General features: G+C 54.1%; 10 protein-coding genes across 10 annotated transcripts; 7 read left to right on the plus strand and 3 right to left on the minus strand.

Annotated features, from left to right (window-relative positions):
- Nucleotides 1–161: 161 nt before the first annotated feature.
- AB675_10726 (putative transporter) lies at nucleotides 162–2,051 on the minus strand (the record flags this gene model as incomplete). The annotated part of the gene is made up of 7 exons (XM_018139516.1): nucleotides 162–678; nucleotides 747–862; nucleotides 920–1,018; nucleotides 1,082–1,379; nucleotides 1,469–1,727; nucleotides 1,784–1,832; nucleotides 1,881–2,051. 7 exons carry the CDS (start codon nucleotides 2,049–2,051, stop codon nucleotides 162–164), a joined length of 1,509 nt encoding a protein of 502 aa, XP_018000683.1.
- Nucleotides 2,052–2,646: 595 nt separating this feature from the next.
- Nucleotides 2,647–8,939, plus strand: AB675_10727 (Xanthine dehydrogenase; the record flags this gene model as incomplete). Its single annotated transcript, XM_018139517.1, has 7 exons — nucleotides 2,647–2,810; nucleotides 2,853–2,933; nucleotides 2,983–3,022; nucleotides 3,069–3,804; nucleotides 3,865–3,899; nucleotides 3,990–4,096; nucleotides 4,856–8,939. 7 exons carry the CDS (start codon nucleotides 2,647–2,649, stop codon nucleotides 8,937–8,939), a joined length of 5,247 nt encoding a protein of 1,748 aa, XP_018000827.1.
- Nucleotides 8,940–10,009: 1,070 nt separating this feature from the next.
- Nucleotides 10,010–10,846, minus strand: AB675_10729 (uncharacterized protein; the record flags this gene model as incomplete). Its single annotated transcript, XM_018139518.1, has 1 exon — nucleotides 10,010–10,846. One exon carries the CDS (start codon nucleotides 10,844–10,846, stop codon nucleotides 10,010–10,012), a length of 837 nt encoding a protein of 278 aa, XP_018000871.1.
- Nucleotides 10,847–11,123: 277 nt separating this feature from the next.
- AB675_10730 (DNA replication complex GINS protein psf3) lies at nucleotides 11,124–11,780 on the plus strand (the record flags this gene model as incomplete). The annotated part of the gene is made up of 2 exons (XM_018139520.1): nucleotides 11,124–11,299; nucleotides 11,405–11,780. 2 exons carry the CDS (start codon nucleotides 11,124–11,126, stop codon nucleotides 11,778–11,780), a joined length of 552 nt encoding a protein of 183 aa, XP_018000907.1.
- Nucleotides 11,781–11,914: 134 nt separating this feature from the next.
- AB675_10731 (Charged multivesicular body protein 5) lies at nucleotides 11,915–12,625 on the minus strand (the record flags this gene model as incomplete). Its single annotated transcript, XM_018139521.1, has 2 exons — nucleotides 11,915–12,502; nucleotides 12,560–12,625. 2 exons carry the CDS (start codon nucleotides 12,623–12,625, stop codon nucleotides 11,915–11,917), a joined length of 654 nt encoding a protein of 217 aa, XP_018000701.1.
- A 1,246-nt stretch (nucleotides 12,626–13,871) lies between these two features.
- Nucleotides 13,872–16,044, plus strand: AB675_10732 (Tyrosinase; the record flags this gene model as incomplete). Its single annotated transcript, XM_018139522.1, has 6 exons — nucleotides 13,872–14,021; nucleotides 14,074–14,459; nucleotides 14,540–14,785; nucleotides 14,837–15,496; nucleotides 15,551–15,845; nucleotides 15,895–16,044. The coding sequence occupies 6 exons, from the start codon at nucleotides 13,872–13,874 to the stop codon at nucleotides 16,042–16,044; spliced, it is 1,887 nt and encodes a 628-aa protein (XP_018000921.1).
- A 1,052-nt stretch (nucleotides 16,045–17,096) lies between these two features.
- AB675_10733 (Extragenic suppressor of kinetochore protein 1) lies at nucleotides 17,097–18,062 on the plus strand (the record flags this gene model as incomplete). Its single annotated transcript, XM_018139523.1, has 1 exon — nucleotides 17,097–18,062. The coding sequence occupies one exon, from the start codon at nucleotides 17,097–17,099 to the stop codon at nucleotides 18,060–18,062; it is 966 nt and encodes a 321-aa protein (XP_018000607.1).
- Nucleotides 18,063–18,268: 206 nt separating this feature from the next.
- AB675_10734 (Extragenic suppressor of kinetochore protein 1) lies at nucleotides 18,269–20,362 on the plus strand (the record flags this gene model as incomplete). Its single annotated transcript, XM_018139524.1, has 1 exon — nucleotides 18,269–20,362. The coding sequence occupies one exon, from the start codon at nucleotides 18,269–18,271 to the stop codon at nucleotides 20,360–20,362; it is 2,094 nt and encodes a 697-aa protein (XP_018000883.1).
- Nucleotides 20,363–21,019: 657 nt separating this feature from the next.
- On the plus strand, nucleotides 21,020–22,858 carry AB675_10735 (uncharacterized protein; the record flags this gene model as incomplete). Its single annotated transcript, XM_018139525.1, has 1 exon — nucleotides 21,020–22,858. The coding sequence occupies one exon, from the start codon at nucleotides 21,020–21,022 to the stop codon at nucleotides 22,856–22,858; it is 1,839 nt and encodes a 612-aa protein (XP_018000928.1).
- Nucleotides 22,859–22,955: 97 nt separating this feature from the next.
- Nucleotides 22,956–23,248, plus strand: AB675_10736 (uncharacterized protein; the record flags this gene model as incomplete). The annotated part of the gene is made up of 2 exons (XM_018139526.1): nucleotides 22,956–22,999; nucleotides 23,065–23,248. The coding sequence occupies 2 exons, from the start codon at nucleotides 22,956–22,958 to the stop codon at nucleotides 23,246–23,248; spliced, it is 228 nt and encodes a 75-aa protein (XP_018000785.1).
- Between the last annotated feature and the right edge of the window lie 163 nt (nucleotides 23,249–23,411).

Below are 23,411 nucleotides of genomic sequence, written 5' to 3' on the forward strand. Positions count from 1 at the left end.
CGGCCGAGGGGTCCTTACACAACGCCGGTGTTGTACTACCACTTCTCGAGATTGCATACTCTGGACCCTTTCCCTGATAAGCTGCTCAAACATTGAAGCTGGAGGCGCTGAGTGTGCTACCTCGCGAAGTCTGACGCTAAAGCCAGCCGCTGCGACGAGACTCACAGTCCGTAGATGAAAAAGCGCTTTCTTTCTCCTCTTCGCTTTGGATCAGCTCGTTCATGACGCCAGTCTCCCTCAGTCCAGCTCTCCATAAGTCGTTGCCTCTTCTTGTTCTCCCAGACAAAGCAATACCTCAGTCCCAGCATCCCGGCGATGCCAACGCAGACCACGATCATTGTCGCCATGAGGCTCACGTTGTAGGTAGGAGCGTACTTCGCCTTGTATACTTGACCGGCGATGATCCCGCCCAAATTGCTGATAGCGTAGAAGCCAAAGATGACGGCTCGCGTGGCTTTTTCTGGCGTGTTATCCGTGATCCAAGCGGCGACGAGGGGATTTGATGTGCCTGCGCCAATCAGAGCGACGTGTGCAAATCCATAGCGTAGTTTCTGGTCGTGGCTGGAGATGAGCACGATCATTCCGATCACGCCCACGAACATGGAGCCCGCAATGAGGAAGGCGCGCTGGCGGATTCGATCAGATGCCCAGACCACTGCGTAGAGGCCGATGGCAGCACTGTCCGTTGATTAGTCCGGAACTCGACAGGGCAAAGAGCATCAATCATCAGACCCAGGTAGACTTACACGACAAATGGAGGTACCGACATGAGGTTGCTGCGTATACCACTGTAGCCCATCCCCTTCAAGATGAGCGGAAGGAAAGTAGTGAATGCGTAGACAGGCATGGTTGCACACATGTTCTGCAAGCAGACCGTCAGTGACCAGTCTGCCACTTGGCACGATAGCGCAGTACTCACAAAGACAATCATCAAGATCTTACGCCAGTCCGTGAAAGCGTCCTTGACGTTTCTCGAGGTGATCCTCCGCTCCTGACCCACGTATTCAGTGTCGGTGCCCTGGCATCTGGTTAGCCTCGTCTCTACGCTTGAAGACAGCATCGTCTTGATATAGCGACTCACATCGAAGACCTCACCATCGATCTCCAGCCTCTGGGCCGCATGCCGTCTCTCGTCGTCATTCAGCATCCACGCCGTGCTCACGTGTTCAGGTAGAACAAAATACGTCAGCGCTGCCAGACCGAGAGTGACTGCGCCTTCGAGGATGAACAGAATCTGCCAGCTAGCATACTGGCTGCTGTTGATCTGAAGGACACCGTATGCGATCAGGCTCGCGAATGCTGCACCCCATGCGTACATGCCTGCAAACAGACCCAGACGAAAGCCGGCGTGATACATTGGAAATAAGGTGGAGATGTAGCTATCGCCTGTTAGACTGAGCATGCATCGGGGTAGATCAGGGCCGGGAGGCTGATGTCTTGCCCTCTTCACAGGCATAGGCATACGTACTAGTATGCAGTAGGCACGAAACCCGCTTCGAACACACCGAGAAGCAGCCGAAGGGCAATCAAGGTAGTCCGCTGCGAGATTGCTGCGTGAGCCATGGTGATGCCACCCCAACACAGCATGATGATCGGAATCCAACGCTTAGGCCCGACGACGCGTCCAATGGCTGTTGAGATCGGCATGAAAGGAATGAACGTCGCAGAAAACAGAGAAACGGCGTTGGGGACGTCGTCTGGTTGCAGGCCGGCATCTTTGATGAAGTCTGCTCCTGAAATTAGATGCCGTCGAAACAAATAAGCTTCCGAGAGTCAAACGTACGTGAGCTCGTGGCCGCATTGCCTATATTGGTCTTATCGATGCCTTGGAACTGGATGCAGGGTCAGCGAGATGCAATATAGTAGTAAGCCATCAATACCAAGAAGCCCAAGGCCAGCATGGCAACAGCAGTCAGATCGAGCTTGAGATTGATGCGTCGGTCGAGCCGCTTCTGCTCAGATGAGTCTGGAACATAACCGCGCAGTCTCTGAGTTGGCTGCGTGATTTGCTCCACCTCCGCGACCAAGTCTTTCTCGACGTTGTGATGCATCTTTGCGATTATGCAACCTTGGAGTTGATAGAGCAGTCTTCATGAGGTTGCTTTGCTCAATCTATATGGATATCGTGAACGATCGATCCGTACCGAGATCCACTGCCGATCGTTGACATCCGCGCCAACTGAGGACGAGGCTAATTCGCACCATTGCAGAAGTACACCACCGCTTGCCACTACTGCAATGGCCGATTCCTGAATTGTTATCGTGCAACGCTACTCGGGCGGCTGAATGCCACCCGGCAGATCGCCGCGCTATAGAAGGCCAAGCGGCGTGTAGCCTCTTTCGACTCGTGTTTCCTATTGGTGGACGTGAGGCTAGCGAGCGGGGGAACGCCTGGGGAACAAGGGCTTGGGTGTACATCGATGAAGTGCGCCACGGCATCGCAACGTCCTTTGAGCCTGATAATCGACATATTCATCTGATAGGTGTAGGCTTGCGGCGGCAATCTTGACGGCAAATTTTGTGCCTGTCTAGCTGGTCTAGCGTGCAGACGAACATCAGTGGGATATCTTGTTTTCATCACATACCGCAAGTCCTGGAAACCTGAATGCTTGTAAGCCTTTTGTCTCATCTCGTCGATAGACCGATATGGCGACCGCCGATGTTGAGCTGGCCCCTGGCTGGAATGTTAACGACAGCGCTGCTGTGCTGAGCAATGACCCAGAGAAGATATATGATGAATACAACTACCTGAGGCAGCATTGTCCTGTAGCGAAGGTAGATCGACATAATGGATACTGGCTCTTGACAAGGTGAGCTACTCACAAGGCGTGCGAATGAAGCTGAAGCGCCAGATACGATGACATCAAAGCGACCTGCAGCAACAGCGACACGTTCATTTCATCGGTCTGTGCTGTCATCCCATCGGATCCCAGGTTGGTCTCGAATCATCCCAATGACTGTGGCTAATCTAATTCGTGCCAGGGGCATCCGGCGGCCCCCACTGAAGTATGATGGGCTTGAGGTAGGTCAATGTTCGCGTCGGAGGTCCAGTGACTGAACAAATCAAGCACTTGCCTTATCGCACGGCCATTGACCGTACTCTGAAAGCGTCTCGGCTCAAGCGGCTAGAAGAGCTGATCGAAGCTCACGCAGAGCGGGAGATGAAGGTAATGACTGATCGTGGTCATGGCGACCTTTATGCCGAATTTGGGGCCAAGTTCAGTGCCCTAGTTGAAAAAGAATGGCTAAACCTCGACGATCATGACTCTGGACTGCTAAAAGAGACCGTCTTTCCGTTCGTGCAATCCTGGCGTACTGGTGACTGGGACGCCGTCAAAAGAGCCAGTGATGGCTTCTATGAGATCGCCAGGAGAGTGGTGGCACAGCGACGTGAGCATCCACTTGACCCAGAGGAGGATCCCGCAAGCAGTCTCTTCCTCGAGAAGGACCATGAAGGCAAGCCTTTCACGGACGAGAATATTGTAGCCTGTATTCGTCAAGTCCTCATCGTGGCGATGGTCGCACCAGCCATTCTTATGGCATCAATGGCGTGCCATCTTGCTTTCGACAAAGAACTCCAGCAACAGCTTCGGAAAGACCCTTCGCTCATTCCGGCCGCTGTTGAAGAGTTCGTCCGGCTATACACTCCTTACCGAGGTTTCTCGAGGACGGCGGTATGCCCAGTGAAGATCTCTGGTCAGGACATCCAACCCAAGGAGCCGATCGCCATGACCTACGCAGCCGCGAATCGGGACCCGCAGCAATTCAAAGACCCGGACAAATTCATCTTGAATCGCGAGAACAGTGAGAGACCCTGGTGACCCATGAGCTGAGATAGGACCGCTGATATACGTAAAAACACAGTTCAGACACATCTCGGATTCGGAAGGGGCAAGCATGTACGTATCATCATGAACCTGACTCGGGCAAGACGTCAACCCTCCATGCTCGATTTTCCATTCATGTTCACGCTGACAAGCGCGATATAGAGATGTGCTGGAATGGTGTTCGGGCGCGCCATGCTGAGAGTGTTCATCCAGACGTTGTTCCGTCAAACGAAAGACTTCGACATGGATGGCGATGTGGAGTTTGCTCGGTTGCCCGAGATAGGCCTCATAGGTTGCCCTATGCGATTCACAGCATCATCGTAGAGCTATAAAGCGATACTGAGTCACGCAACCTGCACTGCGTCTGCTAATCATGAAGTTGACCATTGATATCGTCACCTGCAGGGGGGGCCCTGTGAGAAACGAGCTCAGCCATGCAGTCCGGTAATGGGTGAGACAGCACGTGTGGGAAGCACGGAGAGTCTCGCGTCAGTGACAACGGAAACAATGAGATGCTGTGGTCCGACTCAAGATGAGATGCACGCTGGTTGACGCCTAGGCTGAGCAGACAATCAAGCTGAAAGATATTTTTGCCAGAACGTCGAAAGTGCTGCTGTCATCCGGCGTCGCTCTGCATGAACGAGCTCTAGAACTCACCGTACGCGCTCCTGCCCAGTCGTACAACCCAATGAACATCGCTCAAGCTCACTGCTGTTGTCGGCCACCTCCGCCTGCGGTCTGTACCGCGGCAGGCAAAAGATAGGCGCTTCCGTGTGGCTGCGTGTTTGCTTCTTGTACGGCACATTAGCATTCTGCACGCCCTGATTCGGCGGATACCACAGACTTCGAGGAATGACATTGATGATCCCCGACACTGATAAGGTCTGCCACGCCAATACGGGCTTGAAGAGGACACATGCTATAGAGTGTACACATGTGCCCCGCGTAACTGAAAGTCGGAGCTTCGACCTTTGACCTGCCATGTTGACCTGACTCTCGCCGTCCGAATCTACTGACGAACAGCATAGCATGGCGCCCGGCATCATCGATCCGGTCGCGAATGGCGACCATGCCACATCGCTGGCCTCACTGACCGCGGGGTACGACGACACGATCCGCTTCTACCTCAACGGCACGAAAGTCGAGCTCGATTCGATCGACCCAGAGATCACGCTGCTAGAGTACCTCCGTGGCATTGGTCTGACAGGGACGAAGTTGGGATGCGCAGAGGGAGGATGCGGAGCCTGCACCGTCGTCGTCTCTCAGATTAACCCAACAACTAAAAAGCTATATCATGCCTCCGTGAATGCCTGTCTGGCCCCACTGGTCAGTGTAGATGGCAAACATGTCATCACAGTGGAGGGTATAGGATCGGTCAAGAAGCCACATCCAGTGCAGCAGCGCATCGCTGTATCCAGTGGTAGTCAATGTGGGTTCTGCACGCCCGGCATAGTGATGAGCATGTATGCTCTGCTGCGGAACAGCGGTTCAGAGCCCCACGAGCACGAAGTGGAAGAGGCATTTGACGGGAACTTGTGTCGATGTACTGGCTATCGACCAATATTAGATGCTGCCCAGAGCTTCAACAAGAAGTGTGGCAAATCGATCGCGAATGGCGGATCAGGATGCTGCATGGAGAATGGAGGGTCTTGTGGTGGTGCAACGAACGGAGAGACCAACGGCGCCACAAATGAGAAGAAGTTTGAACCACCGTCATTCATTCACTACGACAAGGAGACAGAGCTCATCTTTCCACCTTCTCTCCGCAAGCATCAGTTCAAGCCGCTTGCTTTAGGCAACAAGAGGAAGAAGTGGTATCGACCATCGACATTACAAGAACTGCTCGAGATCAAGCATGCTGTCCCTCAGTCAAAGTTGATCGGAGGCAGTACGGAGACTCAGATCGAGATCAAGTTCAAAGCTATGGATTACAACAACTCGGTTTACGTGGGAGATATCGCAGAGCTACGTCAGTATGCCTTCCATGATGACCACGTTGAGATCGGCGGCAACGTGGCTTTGACGGATCTCGAGAATATCTGTGATGAAGCTGTACAACACTATGGCGAGATTAAGTCACAACCATTCCACGCGATCAAGAAAGCGATCAAATACTTCGCCGGTCGACAGATCCGAAATGTCGGCACACCGGCCGGCAATTTAGCGACAGCCTCACCCATCTCAGACCTCAATCCCGTCTTCGTTGCCACAAAGTCGACTTTGGTCGCGAAATCCATGAAGAAGACGACCGAAATACCCATGGATCAATTCTTCAAGGGCTATCGCAAGACCGCGTTGCCTGAAGATGCAGTCATTGCCGCGATGAGGATACCCATTGCTGCTGAAAAGGGAGAATTCATCCGCACATACAAACAGTCCAAGCGGAAAGACGATGACATTGCTATCGTCAATGCTTGTCTACGCGTTGCCTTGGATGATGCAGAGGTCGTTAAGAGTGCCAGCCTAGTTTACGGTGGCATGGCGCCGACGACCGTGTCAGCAACCAAGGCAGCGGAGTTCTTGACTGGCAAGAAGTTCTCTGACTTGAAGACGCTCGAAGGAGTCATGAGTGCTTTGGAGCAGGACTTCAACCTACCTTTTGGCGTTCCAGGAGGCATGGCCACGTACAGGAAGTCGCTGGCCCTTGGGTTCTTCTACCGCTACTATCACGACGTTCTCACTGATCTAGCTAGCTCAGAGAAGATCGACAAGGAAGCCATACCTGAGCTGGAGCGAGACATCTCGTTTGGCAAGAAGGATCACGATGCTTCCATCGCCTATGCAGGAAATGTTGCCGGTAAAGGCAACCCGCACGTGGCTGCACTGAAGCAGTGCACAGGTGAGGCTCAGTATACGGACGATATCCCTCATCAGAAGAATGAGCTGATTGGCCGCCTGGTCCTTTCCACCAAAGCGCATGCCAAACTGCTCAGCGTGGATCCCGAGCCGGCTCTGTCTATGCCAGGTGTCGTGGGCTGGGTTGATCGCCACGATGTGGTGAGTCCTCAAGCCAACTGGTGGGGTGCTCCAGTGTGCGATGAAGTCTTCTTTGCGGAAGACGAAGTGTTCACAGCTGGTCAGCCTATTGGCATGATTGTCGCAAATACAGCCCAGCAGGCAGAAGCTGCTGCGAGAAAGGTATTGGTCGACTACGAAGAGCTGCCAGCAATTTTTACAATTGAGGAAGCCATTGAGAAGGAGAGCTATTTCCAACACTACCGCTATATCAAGAATGGAGATGTCGAAAAGGCATTCGCGGAGTGTGATCATGTCTTCTCCGGCACAACGCGCATGGGAGGACAAGAGCATTTCTACCTCGAGACACAGGCGACCGTTGCCATTCCAAAGCCTGAAGATGGCGAGATGGAGATCTGGTCAAGCACTCAGAATACCACGGAGACCCAGGCATACGCTGCTCAAGCCACAGGTGTCGCCAACAACAAAATCGTCTGCAAGGTCAAGCGATTAGGAGGAGGCTTCGGTGGTAAGGAGACACGATCTTGCCAAGTGTCCACCATCTGTGCCGTAGCGGCAAACAAGACCAAGAGACCAGTCAGATGTATGCTGAACCGCGACGAAGACATCATGACCTCAGGGCAACGGCATCCGTTCCTCTCAGTCTGGAAGGTTGGTGTCAACAAAGATGGCAAAATTCAAGCACTGCAGGCGGATGTCTTCAACAACGGAGGCTGGTCGCAGGACCTGTCTGCGGCAGTGCTCGATCGAGCAATGTCTCACATTGATGGTGTGTACAACATTCCGAACGTCAATGTCCAAGGCCGCATCTGCAAGACCAACACCGTCTCAAATAGTGCCTTCCGAGGCTTTGGCGGACCTCAAGGCATGTTCATTGCAGAATCGTACATGACCGAGGTTGCAGACCACCTCAAGATTCCCGTCGAGCGCTTCCGGGAGATCAATATGTACAAGCCAGGCGACAGCACTCACTTCAACCAGAAGCTCGAAGACTTCTTCGTACCGCACATGTGGAAGCAGATCATGGAGACCACCGCATACGAGACTCGCCGAAAAGCCGTTGCCGAGTTCAACGCAAGCCACAAATGGCAGAAGAAGGGCCTCGCCATCATCCCTACCAAATTTGGCATCTCCTTCACCGCCCTCTTTCTCAACCAAGCTGGCGCCCTGATACACATCTATCACGACGGCTCCGTCCTCGTTGCCCACGGCGGAATCGAAATGGGCCAAGGCCTGCACACGAAGATCTGCCAGATCGTTGCCGAGACCCTCCAAGTGCCCCTCGCCAACGTCCACATCTCCGAAACGGCCACCAACACAGTTCCCAATACCTCCTCCACGGCCGCTTCCGCCTCCTCGGACCTGAACGGCTATGCGGCCTACAACGCCTGCGCCCAACTCAACGAACGCCTCAAGCCCTACCGCGAGAAGTTCGGACCTGAAGCAACAATGAAACAGCTCGCCCACGCCGCCTACTTCGACCGCGTCAACCTCTCCGCGCAGGGCTTCTACGCCACCCCGGACATCGGCTACACCTGGGGACCCTACCCGGAGGACCCTTCCAAGGAGAACACAGGCCTCATGTTCTTCTACTTCACCCAAGGCGTCGCCGCAAGCGAAGTCACCATCGATACTCTCACCGGTGACTTCACGGTCAATCGCACCGACATCCTCATGGACGTAGGCCAGTCCATCAATCCCTCGATCGATTATGGACAGATCGAAGGCGCGTACCTCCAAGGTCAGGGCCTGTTCACAACAGAGGAATCGCTCTGGCATCGCGCCTCAGGACAGATCTTCACTCGCGGGCCGGGTGCTTATAAGATCCCTGGGTTCAGGGATATCCCGCAAGAATTTAACGTCAGTCTGTTGAAGGACGTCGAGTGGAAGAATTTGCGAACGATCAAGCGTAGTCGTGGCGTAGGCGAGCCGCCTCTTTTCATGGGCGCAGCGGTGTTCTTTGCTATCAGGGACGCTTTGGTGGCCGCGAGGAAGCAGTGGGGTGAGGAGGAAGTGTTGGTGTTGAGGAGTCCGGCGACGGTGGAGAGGATTCGGGTCAGTTGTGCGGATCCGATTTTGAAGAGGAGTGAGGTTGTGGCGCGGGAGGGGGAGAAGAGCTTTTTTGTCAGTATCTAGGCGGTCAAAAGGTGCTTTAGGACCGAGGAAGTAGGTGTCGGAAAGAGTGGCTTCAAGGATGAGGCCGACTGTATGGACGAGCTTCATGAGACTGTGCGTGGGTTATTCTTGAGGGCGGTTCACAAAAGGCAGTTCAATCATTTGTTCAGAACCACTTCAAACAGCAACGGCCCTGGCGTGCGTTGCCTTCTTCGTCTTCGTCTTTGTCTTTGTTTGAGCATCGTGGGTTTGCCCATTTCGCCGTAGTACTCCTATTTCGTATTTCGGTGGACTTGGCCCAGCCAACATTTCAGATTACCTAGGTTTGCTCCAGAGCCAATGAACCGTGCTCGGCATAGTTCAAGAGGAAGTCTCCAAGACAAAGCCTCGTCTCACTGGTCTCGTCAGCCTAAATCTCGATGTGGAGGATGCCCACGTACTCAAATGCTGTGTAAAGCACTTGCAATCCCCCCCACTGAAATCAGCCGGTGCCTCTACACAGATAACGACCACGTACCAATGCCAATTGTAGGGCCACTCCCATTGAGCACGTCGAGCTAGACATATGCGAGTGACCTGGCGAACGCTTTTGGAGACGACAAGAAGCCCAAGAACCCAAGACTGATTCCACTTGACCGCTTGGTCGTCCTTGCGGGAGCAAACCTCGTAATATGTGCCTGTTTCGATCGGGCCCCCTTTTCGCCACTGAATCTCAAACGTTTTGGGGGTCCAGAGTGAGAACGGAATAGCGATAGCGAAGGCGATGATCTTCTCCAGGACTTCGATGGGCATGCTTGACAGATTTGGTTCGGCTTTGTCCTGGCGAGACCTGTTAGCCACGGAGTCATCCATCACGGACGGACCAAACTTACCCAGGATGGCGTAGAGAGGGTTTGAGACATGTTGAGTTGGTGCAGGGAAGGTGAATGAAAGGTTCAGTACGGAGTTCACACCAGGAAGGGCGCTAGAGGTCTGAAATGGCCAAATGACGAAATGGGCAGGCTTGAAATGAGCCTCAGTCAAGCGTCACTGGCAGGTCAGGTCGTGGAAAAACTTCATGTGGAATTTTGACCAGGGAGTCCGCTGTAGCATCATCCCCTCGCGGTAACACTCGCCCTCTTCGCAGCGACCGCCGCTCTTGCCGCATTGCGCAGCAACACTGTCGCAGCTTCCCGCTCCTTTTCTACGCCCCGAATTCGCTGCACCTCTGCTTCCTCAATCTTCTGCCTCATCTCCGCCGCTCTCTCTTCTGGATCCTCGAGTCCTTGCCGTTTAGCTCCCTCCTTTGCATCCGTGATTTCGTCACTTGCTCCAATGCTAACCATGGATTCCAGCGCTGCCGCTGAGGGCCTCCTCAACCGCCTCAGATTCCCATTTCCCCAAACCGCACACCAGTCCGGAACATCCCGCCGGACATGCACGCCAGCACAGACCTTTGAGTGCTCGCCGATGGTGACGCCGGGGTAGACGACGGCGTGGGATTCGATTGTGGTGTAAGCGTTAATGGTTGTCGAGTGTGTGACTTGGGCGTGCGGGTGGATTGTGACGTTGTTTGAGACAAAGGTTGGCTGCGTAAACTGCGACGCAGAGGCTAGATCTGGAGTCGGCGGCGCCGATATGCTGCCGAGAGCGGGCGATGTTAGGGCTGTAGTTGGAGCTGTGGTCGATGTAGTGTCGGACTTGGACTGGGAAGGAGGTAAGCCGCCGATGATGGCCTTCTCGCTGATGACGCAGTTCGAGCCAATTACCAGAGGGTGCGTCGTGGTGGTGAGGAGGGCACGTGGGTGAATCAGGCAGTGCTCGCCTAGTGTGATGGGATGTTGTCCGCGGATGTAGGCGCCGGGGTCGAGGTGGGTTGTGTTTGAGGGTGGGAGGGAGACTGATGGGCGTTGGGCTGTAGTAGTTGTGGTTGAGGGCTGCGATGACATCTCGGGAGTGGCATTAGGGCTCACGATGAGACGAAGATTGGACAGAGTCCGCTTTGGCAGTAACGCAGTGGTACAGACGAAGCTAGAGACCTGGGTGGACGATTCCTTGGAATCGCAAACAAGGCAACCAAGAAGGCGTCCGTCTCCACTGGAAGCATATCACGCGCAAACTGTACGCGATATCTGTTTCATATCTGCTCTTCATAGCCTCAAATTCTCCTGCCGCGCTCGTCATATCACTGGTCTCAACCCATGACGATGCTGTAGCACAAACGAAATGTCATTCTATGATACAGACGCGATCCTGACCGACGCGCAAAAACTCCCATGCACATTCAACCTCGATGTGCCTGGTCTAGGCTATCTCGATGGCAATCCGGGCGAGGCCATAGCAGCCAATACGAAACTTGAATTGCCACTATGGCTCGGCATGATGCTGACTGTTGCCAACGCGTTCGTCTCCCGTCCTCTCCTTTGCCCATTCACACGTACATCTGGGCACCCGTCTCTCATTCTAGCCACCAGAAATGGGTTCCACTGACGAGATACCAACAACAGTAACAACCCAACAAAGCCACCCCTCGTAACCCTCGACTTCCCCGCTCCCCTCCAATCCCGCGTCATGAACGCCCTCGAAGCAGATCCTAAATCCGTCGACCTACGCGCCCAATCACCACATTTCTACAGCCTGGGCGCTCGAGTCCTGGAACTCTTCGAGGACGAAGCCGTGGTCGGGGTGCTACTGAAGACGTTCGCGATGCGAGCGGCGGAGATTGCGGATCACGCGAACAATCCCAGTGGAGCGTTGGGTGGTGGGGAGGGGGCGGAGTTCTTGAGGGGGTTGGATGAGATGGAGAGAGATTTGTTTAGGAGGGCGCATGAGGGTGGGAAGGGGGTCAGGGGTTGGGTCGTTGGGCTGAAGGGACTGGGATAGGCAGACATACACGTTGGGTCACTGTCACGAGCCGATTTAAATATGAAATGCGGCGTTCTGAGGGGGTATCATGTTTGTTCGTGACGCTGTAAGCCCGATGACTGGATAGCAAATAGTTCTGCTCAGCAGCAGCGCTAGCCGACACCACCCGCCGCCTCCTTCACCTTCCCCTCCACCGGCGGCTCATCAATAAACGTCGGCGGCACTTCATCCTGCAAGAAACTAGGCACTGCCCCTTCACCAACCCCCATCTCGCTCTCAAACGCCATATCCTCCCCCAACGCCTCCAACTCTGCATCAAGCTCCGCCTCATCCACATCCTCGGGCACATCATACGCCCGACTTATACTTTCATTGATCTCATTCCCAATTTCCATCAAATCCGCCATCTCATCCTGCATCTTCTCGATCTTGTCTATGTCGATCTTCCCATACTGCTGTTTCAGCGCCTTGTTCGTCGTCTTCATCGCATCGACCGTTGTCATAACGTTCTTGAGGTTGTCTTGCATCATCGAGGCTTGCTCCATGTTCCAAGACTGTTGATACAGTTGGTCCTTTTGGGCTTCATATTGTTTCTTGCGTTGCAGGACTTTGAGGGCTTTCTGCTTGATGGCGTTCTTGCCGGGGCCGTCACGCATTTTGGAGAGCTTTTGCTGGTAGCCGGCGAGTTCGGCGTTGGTTTTGGCGAGTTTTACGTCGATGGATTCGACGCGGGTGTCCAGCTGTGAGGCTTGTGTTAGTGGGAAGGGCTATTGGGAGGGAAAGGGAACGGTGCGTACGTTTCCTATGGCATCGTTGAGTGTGGCTTTTGGCGCCTGGGCTTTGGTGCCGAAGAGGCGATTCATCGTGTGTCCCAGCGACTTTCGCAATAGATTTTGGCGACGTGTGTTTGGTGAACAATAGTCGTAAGGACGTACTCAAAGGTCTAGGCTGGACGACTTCCGTTGGAGAGCGGGCGTTATGTCATCGCATGTCAACCGGTCTTTGGCCGCCTGAATTCTCCACTTCCGAGCTCACCTGGGCAGGGCGAACCCCCGGCTCAGGCTAGGGGCTCCTTTTGTTGGCATCTTTTGTTTCCATAACTTTCGTTCATCAGGCACCACGACACGCAATCTGGACTCAGATCATCGCTGCTTGTGGGCTACGATTCGACGGTAGGCTGTTTCAATGTACGGCCCACAAGATCTGGCACCGTCAGAGGGGTTGAGCTTTGTGCAGCAGGTGCAGGATGTTTGACACATCGTGTCAATGAAGCTGATCGTATAGCCTTGGGTCTCGAACTTCTATCACCTTCAGCATTCTGAACCGGGTGGTGTCGGTCTGCGAAAATGCAGCCCAAGTTCGTATCTGCCCTCTTCCCCGCTCGTTTTAATGCAAGGCGTTCGCCTGGGCTGGCTGAGGCTCGTCCCTCGAGTCCGGCAACACTCTCTCCTGAGCGTTGGTGCAAGGACAGATGTGTTTTCGCCCAGTGTTGGGACTCGGCAGGCTGATGCGCCATCCTAGGAACATGCAGACCGCAACACGGATGTGGACGACATTGAACGAGCTGACCTTGACAGTGTCCAGGACTGGTGGGATAGGTTCTATGCTTGACAGCTTCACGGTGTCGTGCATATAGAAGGCTGAGCTGGAAGGCACAGCTTACGCTGCGAATCGTGTAACACTTCCCGGGATCCAGTTCAGCTGGAGCGTCAACAAAAGGTATAAGAACCACACTTTTCAGGAGTATGGCATGCCACTACTTTGGAATCAGATCAAATGGAGGCAACAGCCGAAGTTGTAGTACGACCTGTAAACCATCCACCAACCTACGACTGCCACGCTCATTATGGCTGTGACGACTGTCGAAGAGGCGCAAGCCGCAGGCGTTGTTCTAGGTCTTCCAAATGTCGACGGTACGGCAGTTCCACGCCGCGATATCGACGATCTTATGCTGAACGAGCCTGACACTTTCAACCTTTTTCTGCTTGCTTTGATTGAACTAAAGAAGGACAGCAACGCATATATGAAGATGTGCTTCTAACAGCTTGCTGGTAAGCCGGTTCAGGTCCACACTGGCGTCCGACGGTGATACAAATAGGCATACATGGCATGCCATTCAGATTATGGGATGGCGAGCGACCTCTAGTCGCAACTAGGAAGGACTTGAGCAATCAGGTGAGAGGTGACTGGGTCGGTTACTGTGCTCATGCTACGTACACGTTTCCTGGCTGGCACAGACCATATCTGGTGATGATCGAAGTACGCACATCTACAACTCAGTATACCTTCCTTACATACTAATGCCGCTCAGCAATCTCTGTACGAGCAAATGACGGAAATCGCAGAGACTTTCCAGAAGGAAGAGCACAAAAAGCTGTATCGCAACGCCGTCAAGAAGTTTCGCCTGCCCTACTGGGATTACTACAAGCCGCGTGGCGGGCAGGTGGAATTTACTGGGCTCAATGGGGGATCGACCACTTTTCCATTCGACTATCGCCTGCCAGACATCTTTACCAGGGAGAACGTCATGCTGCGAACAGCAGAGACGCAGAACGAGCTCAAGTCGTTCCCTAACCCTCTGAAGTCCTTCAAGTTTCCACCGAAGGAGAAGGGCGCCAACATCTGGATGCAAAAAGCGATAGACGCCGATGGGAACCCGACGAACACGCAGGTAATGGCAATGCCGCCCGTTGCTACGTTTGTGGCACTGACTTGATCTTGATAGTATTGGTCACCCGAGACTGCGCGATACCCGCGTTCTCCTACTTACGACCAAGCGTCCGTGATCTCAACAATAAATTGAACCAGGTTAGGGAACAGGATAACGAGTACTGTAACAACATCATCTTGTTCCCGGGCTATGATAACTTCTTGAACGTTGTGACGGCGCGTTTGGAGCGCGGTGGCACAGCTGGATCCATCGAGGGTCTGCATAATGGCTATCACAACTACCTCGGGAACGGAGGTCAGATGTCTGATCCAGCAGTAGCTGCGTTTGACCCTGTTTTCTGGATCCACCATTGGTGAGTGGACGAAAATGCTGTGCAATCTACTTTCCTAACAATTAGAAATAGCCAAATCGATCGCATCTATGCGATTTGGCAAGCGTCACATCCCAATGAATGGGACTCGGGAGTCGGCAAAGAGTTCTTGTACCCGTTTCGCTATCCGCAGCCAACCAGCAAACACAAATACTGGACTGTTGATGACGCTCGATATACCTCGACATCCCTCGGGTACACGTACGTGGACGCCGAGTTTCCTACCGCCCAGGCTGTGAGAGACAATTATAAAGCCAAGTACGATTGGGCGGTGAGATACAGAGGCAGAAGAGCGCAAGGGCATGACATCAAGAACCTGGGCACTTGTCCCAAGAGTATGCTACCTCCGACAGCTGAGCAATATGCCAAAGCGCAAGTCTTTGCGTCAGCAGGTCCCGTGGGTCGTGTGCAGCAAGTCGTTCAAAAGGCGGCTGTCAACACGATCCAATCTACGCAGCTCATGGCCGAGAGCACGATCAATGCTGCTCAGATTATCGTTGGCAATGCTCGTGAACCTAAGCCGCAAGCGAGCAACAAGTCGGCTGCTGTGGAGAAATCCACGCCGTCAAGTAAGTTGACTGATAGTCGAGTACTCTCTGGTGAGCTATACGAAAACGTTGGCACGCCCAAAGACGGCGAGGTCAACGAAGCACACGTTCAGCGCAGATGGTACATTGACAACATGGTTGAACGGTAGGTGGTCTACGTATGATCGCACAGGTTCCGCAAACTGACATTAGTCGCTAGCCTCGCTCTCAACGGCACCTTCACGATCAGCTACTTCATCGGACCCTTCGACGACAACAAGCCTGACAGCTGGAACCTCACGCCTACACTTGCCGGTCAGAGCCACAATTTTGCAGCACCAGTCGAGCAATGTGACAATTGTGGCCATCAAGAGCAGCAGGGTCTGCTTGTGACAGACACAACACCCGTCACACCGCTCTTGTTGGATTATGTCTTGAAGGGCGAGTTGCATGATCTCAGGCCGGAGAGTGTGGAGCCGTTTTTGGTGAAGAACTTGAGATGGCGCATCGTCAAGGTATGCTAAGCTCTTATCGAGTCGCCCTGATTGCTAACGCTGTACACAGCTTGGAGGCGAGCGCATCGATCCGAGGGTCGTCCCAGGCCTGAAGATTGGCATCAGCACGTTGATCACGCCAGTAGAGGGAGCGGCTGAGCCGACTCGAGTTCAGGAGTTCCCTCAGATCGTCGAGCAAATCATCGGCAACGCATCTTAGGGCAGCAGTCATGTTCTTTTGGTGAATTTACGGTGGCATTGCATCGTCAGGACCACCCAGATGGCTATGAACAACGAATGAACGACATCGCGATGTGCTGTGTGTCTTTGTTCTCACCACAAGTAAATGTCCCTTGGCGAGCCGGAGACTATCGGCGACCAAGTCAGCGGCTACACCCGCTGTTCCCGCGGGCTTGATTTGGAGGCGCCCGCCCCCACTACTCCGGGCCTCGATAACGAAATCAAGACACGTTGTCTGGAGGTTCAGCATTTGCCACGTGCCTTTCAGATAACAAAAGGAAATCTTCAGTCCAGGCTTGACGTGGTGACATGACGCCTTTGGCTATCGAATTTGTAGTAATAGTGTGTGACCTCGTCGAGAAAGCCATGACGAGGAAGGCGCAAACCACATCTGCACGAGCTACTAGGCTGCGGAGCCGCCAACGGACAGGTGCCCAATGCTTCGGGCTAGGTCCATGTAGCACCACGAGAGAACCCGTGACGCCATTTGAGGTAGCAGGCTGCAGTGTCATACAGACTCTCATATGATTGTGGCATGGCGATTGCCTTCGAGTCTTCTGCTCAGTCAGCTTACCGAGGAAATAACAATCACAACTCGCAGACTCGGATTTCAGTTGACCGGGGACCGTCGGCGGCCAGCGGACTCGTGCCAAGACTCGAGTTGGCGACTGCAGTTCGTTGTTCAAGTTGGTCACTTCGGGCGCTGCGCGACTTCCTCACTACGTTAACTTCTCTTTCTACTTAAGTATCTTGCACACACCTTTTCAGAGTGCGCCTGGGAGGAGAAGGGCGGCCTCTTTGACACTTTGTATCCCTCCCATCTTGCTACTTCTCTTCTAGTCACTCTTTTGTCACAGGTACGCATCGCCGTGTCTTCTCCTAATTCTACGAATCACCTTACTGACTGTCTAATAGTGCCAGGGCGGCCTCCAATGTGCTGTTCACCCTCTAAACACAATTCCATGCCCTTATTGCAGCCACGCTGAGAACACGGTTGCACGGTTGCGCAGCTCGCACTTACATACCCACACAATGTTCTGGCGTTTTGGAGGATACTCCAATGTATCGACAATCGATACGCTGCTGGACAAGCAGAATCTCAAGCTCGAAGAGTTGCTCGAGGAATCAGACCTCATCCAGGAACTGAAGTCGCACCACACCAAGCTTATCGAGGTTCTTCGCGATGATGATAACCTGCACGCGCTTCTGCAATATGTCATTGCTCCACCAGCAAAGTCCGCAGCATCTTCAGAGAAGGCACCAGAAGACGACGACGAAGAACCAGCAGTCGACCAAGAGCAGGATGAGTCCGAGAAGAAGCGGTTGAAATATGCATATGTCGCGTGCGAGATCTTGTCCTGTGAGACATGGTCCATCACCGAGGCGCTGATGGCCAATACTCAATACCTGACCGAGTTCTGGGATTTCCTACGCAAGCCACCTTCACTCGAGCCATTGCAGGCCGGATACTTCACCAAAGTCAATGAGTGCTTACTTGAGAAGAAGACGGAAGATATGTTGGACTTCTTCAAGTCGCTGCCTGACATCGTGCCTGCTATCCTGCAGCACGTAGACTGTCCTATGGTCATGGACCTTCTGCTCAAGATCATCAGCCTCGACAAAGCCGAGGGTGGAGCAGGAATAGTGGATTGGCTGCATTCGCAAGATCTTATCCCCATGCTGCTTGCAAATCTCTCACCGGATTGCAATTCTTCAACACAGACGTCAGCTGGAGACTTCCTCAAAGCTATCATCACTATTTCAGCAAATGCGGCGCAAGACCAGCAGTCATGTATTGGTCCAAACAGCCTGACTCGGCAACTTGTCTCGGAATCTTGCATGGAAACCCTGATCTCCGCTATGCTGCAAGGTGGCAACCCGCTGACTGTGGGAGTTGGCATCGTCATTGAAGTCATTCGCAAGAACAACTCAGACTACGATCCGAAGGTGGGGCTTCTGCAGATTCTCCGCCAACGAGTCATGATCCTATCTATCTAGGCACATTATTGCGCTTGTTCGCCAAGCATGTTCCAGATTTCACTGAGCTCATTCTCAGTCCTCGACACACTGTCACAGTAGGCGACACCACATCGATCGTTGAACGAGGCGAGTTGAAGTCAGCATGGGGTGCGAGAATTGAGCCACTTGGGTTTGATCGCTTCAAGACTTGCGAATTGATGGCGGAACTCTTGCACTGTAGTAATATGGTGTTGCTCAACGAACGCGGAAGTGAGGAATTTGTCAAGGCCCGCGATGAGGAAAGAGAGCGTCTGCGTGCATCTGGAGCCTTCATCGCTACCAAGCAGTCGGAAGATTCGACCGTGGACATTTCCGCTACCTCGTCCAGATTCGAGACTGGATGGACGCCTTCCGCATCTACGTCGACCGATGAGCTACGCGTCGCTAACAACAGCGAAGATGATGGCTTTGAGAAGGTCGCAGCAGAAGAGGCTGAACCGGCTGAGCCAAAATCGCTCGGGAAGCGGGATGATCTGGTCGATGAGCCGCTGTCACCAGTCCGAGCTCATCACGAATTATCTGCAGACACACCTGCATCACCGACGCAAGGTCTTTCGAAACAAGTCAGAAGACTGAGCCTCGAAGATGCCACCGTCACCTCGACCTCCCCTCAGGCTTCTACAGCTTCACCAATATCGCCTCACCCGGAAGATAAACCTGCACCACTGTTTGCCAGTAAGGATCCAAACAAGACACCAACTCCAAGCAGTCCAGAGCCACCTCCTACGCCTCCCAGTCCGCTGTCTACGAAGAATAGCAACGTCCTCACTAGTAGCCAGGTCGAAGGCGAAAACACACAAATTGCTGAAGACTCCACCATGCACGGCGATCAAAGCGTTGTCAGTGATGACAAGCCCGTCGTGGGCGACTATCTGAAGATCATGTTCGTCGAGAACCAGGTTGTCCCGACAATATTGAGCTTCTTCTTCCGCTTCCCGTGGAACAACTTCTTGCACAACGTGGTGTATGATGTGGTTCAGCAAGTCTTCAACGGGCCTATGGATCGAGGGTACAACAGAAGCCTAGCATTTGACCTGTTCGAGACCGGTCGCATAACTGAGCAGATCATAGAGGGTCAGCGACGTAGCGATGAAGCTCAACAGACCAAGAACATGCGTCTGGGCTATATGGGACATCTGACCTTGGTCGCCGAGGAAGTGGTCAAGTTCGGTGAACGTCAGCCGAGAGAGCAGCTGTCTCCGATGGTGCAAGATTGCATCTATGGCAAAGACTGGGAGGAATACGTTACCAAGACGCTGGCTGAGACACGCGAGAGAGATAACGCCATTCTCGGTGGCTTCCGTCCAGAAAATGGACTTGGACCACGGCAGGCAGTCCTCAATGCAGTTAACTCCGGCGGCCTTGGTGCTTCTACGGCGCTACAAAATGCTGGTCTCGGCGGTGGTCAAGCTCTTGACAGTGTTGAGCTCCAGAACCAGCAGCTGAATCATACTGGCGGTGGTGCATTTAGTGGAGGCTCAATGAGTGGCTTCGGCTCATCATCGGACGATGATGATGAGGACATGGAGGAAGGCGAGGACGAAGAGGCGAGCCGCATGGCTGCAGTACCAGAAGATCCGAACGCTCCAGTACCGCTCATCCCTCCACCACCAGCACCTCTGAACATTGAGCCATCACGTGCTCGACGTCGACTGGCAGACCGACTTGCTCGCAAGCAGGAAGAGCAGCAAGAGGCCGCCGCTTCAGAATTCGGCGCAGAAAACGACGACCCTTTCTCATCACTTCACGACAATGACGAGCAAGATGGCAATGATCCGTTTTCCCTGGACGAAGAAGAGCAAGATATCACCACCTTTGGCAAGCGAAGCAACAGCAATAACCCCTTCAGTAATTCCTCCACTAACGCACATGGCTTCTCGGCTTCCAGAGGTCTGAACAGCCTCTTCTCCGCTGGTAGCGGTGGCAAGACCCGTGGTGGCTTTGATGACCTTGACGACTCCTCCTCCGACTCCAACTCTGATCCGGACGGCGAGACCCCACCTCTTGAAGCGCGCACCAGCCTTGAGCGCCGGCCGCTGGACATCGACGATGACGACGACGAGATGGGCGAGATGGTCGCTCCCACTGAGGAGGGCCCTAACAGCAGTGATGAAGAAGAGGAGATGATGAGTGCGGCAGATCGAGAAAAGCTGGGCAACCCATACGGCAGGAGTCCTGAGGAGGAGCCGGTGTCGGAGTTCGATGGCCAAGAGGACCAGGACGATGTCATTGAGATCTCGATGCCAACCAGCTCGAGACGGCGGTCAAGAGGCGCATAGGAAGCTGCTTCTGCTGTTAGCCGTTTTGAGCGCGCTCTGGAGGAAAGGGCTGATAGGGTGTACAGGCGTCGGCTGGTATTCGGTGCACTTACCAAATGGCGTGAGGCGACGGAACAGCGAATTGCTGCGCGTGAGGCGAAAGAACAGCAACTTGCTGCGCACCCGGGGAGGCCTTCATGAGGGCGGGGCAGATGGGAGGAGGGAGGTGTGTAACAACATTTCATACGACATGACACGAGAGCGGGCAGTGAGTGAGTGACAAGTGAGGAAGAAGTCAAGCTTTGGCATGATTGATACCCTTAGCATGCAAATAGCCAGCCAGGGCAGGCTTCAGCTTTATGTAACAATACCTTAACCTTCGAAGCATGTGGTAGAAGAATCTCGAGTATATGCTCTCGTGATCCTGTCTTTAGTACCTACTGCTCGCGATTTGGCTGGCCAGGGCGGCCTCTGTCACTGCGTAGCCTGCCGTATCGTTGTTCCGGCGCGGCCACAACGCGTGAACGCGTCTCAGCGGCTATCGTATTTCGTATCAATGAATGATCTCATCGCGATGACCACAATTATTCGAGACTCTTCCTTTCTTCGTTTCTGCAGCGAGTGCGCCTACCTTCGTCTGCTACTACGGACGTGGTGGTCAAGGCATGACTGACTACAATGGTCTCGTGCCCGATCTGCGGCAAATCAGTCAATGCGAACAGGATCAATGACCACATCGACTCTGGCTGCGAGTCCCATTTCGAGAACGGCGAGAATGGAGGTATCAGCAGGTCCTCAACACCTGTGTCCAGCTTCTTCAAGACGCCTATAGCGAAGAAAGAGAGCACGCTCAATGGTACAGGCGGTATCAATGGCGACCACCCAACCTCGTCCCCAAGCCTTCCACCAGCGCTCTCTACTTCCACCTCTTACAAGAAACGAACATTCGCCGAAACCACCACTACACCCATTGCCAACACTGATCAAAATGGCCACCACACACCCACTACCGACCAGCCCTCCGCAGCGCCCGACTCCCCTCCCCTCCGCAAGAAGCCCAAGCTCTCTCCCAACGCACCCCTCCCCGAACGTATGCGCCCACACACTCTCAACGACATCGCCGGACAACAAGCCCTGATCGGACCCAACGGCCTCCTGCGCGGCCTGATCGAAAGCAACACCATTCCCTCACTCATTCTCTGGGGCCCGCCCGGCACAGGGAAGACCACGATCGCACGCATCATCGCCTCAACCTGCAACTCGCGCTTCGTCGAGATCAACTCCACCTCGACTGGCGTTGGGGAACTGAAGAAATTGTTCGGTGAGGCAAGGAATGAGTTGGGCTTGACTGGGCGGAAGACGATATTGTTCTGTGACGAGATCCATCGGTTCTCGAGGAGTCAGCAGGATGTTTTCCTGGGGCCGGTTGAGAAGGGGGAGGTTACGCTTGTGGGTGCTACGACTGAGAATCCGAGTTTCAAGATGCAGGGGGCGTTGTTGAGTCGGTGTCGGGTGTTCGTGCTTGAGCAGCTCACTCCGGCGGACACTGAGACGATCCTACGACGCGCGCTGGCTGCTGAGCTGGCCACCACGACGGAGGACTCACCCCTCCACACGGCAACCCTCCTCTCTCCGGAAAGCGACGAGCTCATCCCCTTCCTCGCCACCACCTCAACCGGCGACGCCCGGACCGCCCTCAACCTCCTCGCCTTGACCCTCTCCCTGCTTGCCACAGACCCCGAACTCACCCTGGCCCAACTCAAACCGCATTTGACGAAGACTCTCCTCTACGATCGCGCTGGCGACGCGCACTACAACGCCATCTCCGCCTTCCACAAATCCATCCGCGGCTCGTCACCCGATGGCGCACTATACTACCTTGCCCTCATGCTGCAGTCGGGTGAGGATCCGCTGTATATCGCGCGCCGCATGATTGTGATTGCGAGCGAGGACATCGGACTTGCTGACAATTCAATGCTCAGCCTCGCTACAGCTACCTACACAGCGTGTGAAAAGGTAGGGCTGCCGGAAGCGAGGATCAACCTAGCACACTGCGCCGTAGCACTTGCCCTTGCACCAAAAAGTACGCGCAGCTACCGCGGCCTAGCCGCTGCCATGCATGCTGTGGGCAAGGAGGAAGGGGTGATGGGGTTGAAGGTTCCACCGCATCTGTGTAATGCGCCGACGAGGCTACTCAAGGACATGGGCGTCGGCAAGGGATACAAATACAATCCGGACTACATGGGCGGACGCGTCAAGCAAGAATACCTACCACCAGAACTCGAAGGACGCGTATTCCTCGAAGACGACAACCTTCCAGGCACGAAAGGGGTGGACGAGGACTTGGATGATGAGGAGCGGGAGGAAGTGCTAGCAGAGGAGGAGGACAGGCTGGGACTGAAGAGGAAAGCTAGAGAGCCAGGAGAGCAGCGAAGAACGAATGGGGCGGGCTCCACAGGGGACGCAGAAGGTGTTGTGGAGGGCGAAGAGTTGGTGCTTGCCGACGAGGACTTTTGAAGCGCTTGCTGGACTTGGACTCGGCCAGGGAGGGCGCTGTGGCTAAGATTCAGTCCGATAGTGATACCCTCGATCAATTTCATTCCGTGCAGTCAACATGCTGTTTTCACCCCTTCCGGGCGGCCTCTGGCTTGTCCAAACGTAAAGATAGCATTCCCCAACGCCTACCGCGAAACCTCCCCCTCACGCATCTAACCGCTGTACAGCCTCAGCGTACTCCCCACCCGGCTCTTCATACCTCGCGACAGGGAGTGGCAGCAGGTGCTTGCTGAAGAAGAAGGGAAGAAGGAGCAGAAGGGCCTGAAGAGGAAAGCTGACGAGCCCAAAGAGGAGGCGGTGAGGTATGCGGAGGGTCTAGACGAGCTAGTGCTTGCGGATGAAGACTACTAGCATGATATGTCAGAATAAGGCCCAGGGAGGCCCCTGATGTGTCCATGTCTATCTAATGGTAAAACCCCTCTTTCTGGCAGAATTTTTTCGCGCACTCATAGACTGTGATGATTACCTCCAGAGCGGGCTCTGGCTTTGAAGGTCTGATATTGGCTCGCTGATT

This window comes from Cyphellophora attinorum (genome assembly GCF_001299255.1).
Source record: "Cyphellophora attinorum strain CBS 131958 chromosome Unknown Contig11, whole genome shotgun sequence".
Lineage (NCBI taxonomy): Eukaryota > Fungi > Ascomycota > Eurotiomycetes > Chaetothyriales > Cyphellophoraceae > Cyphellophora > Cyphellophora attinorum.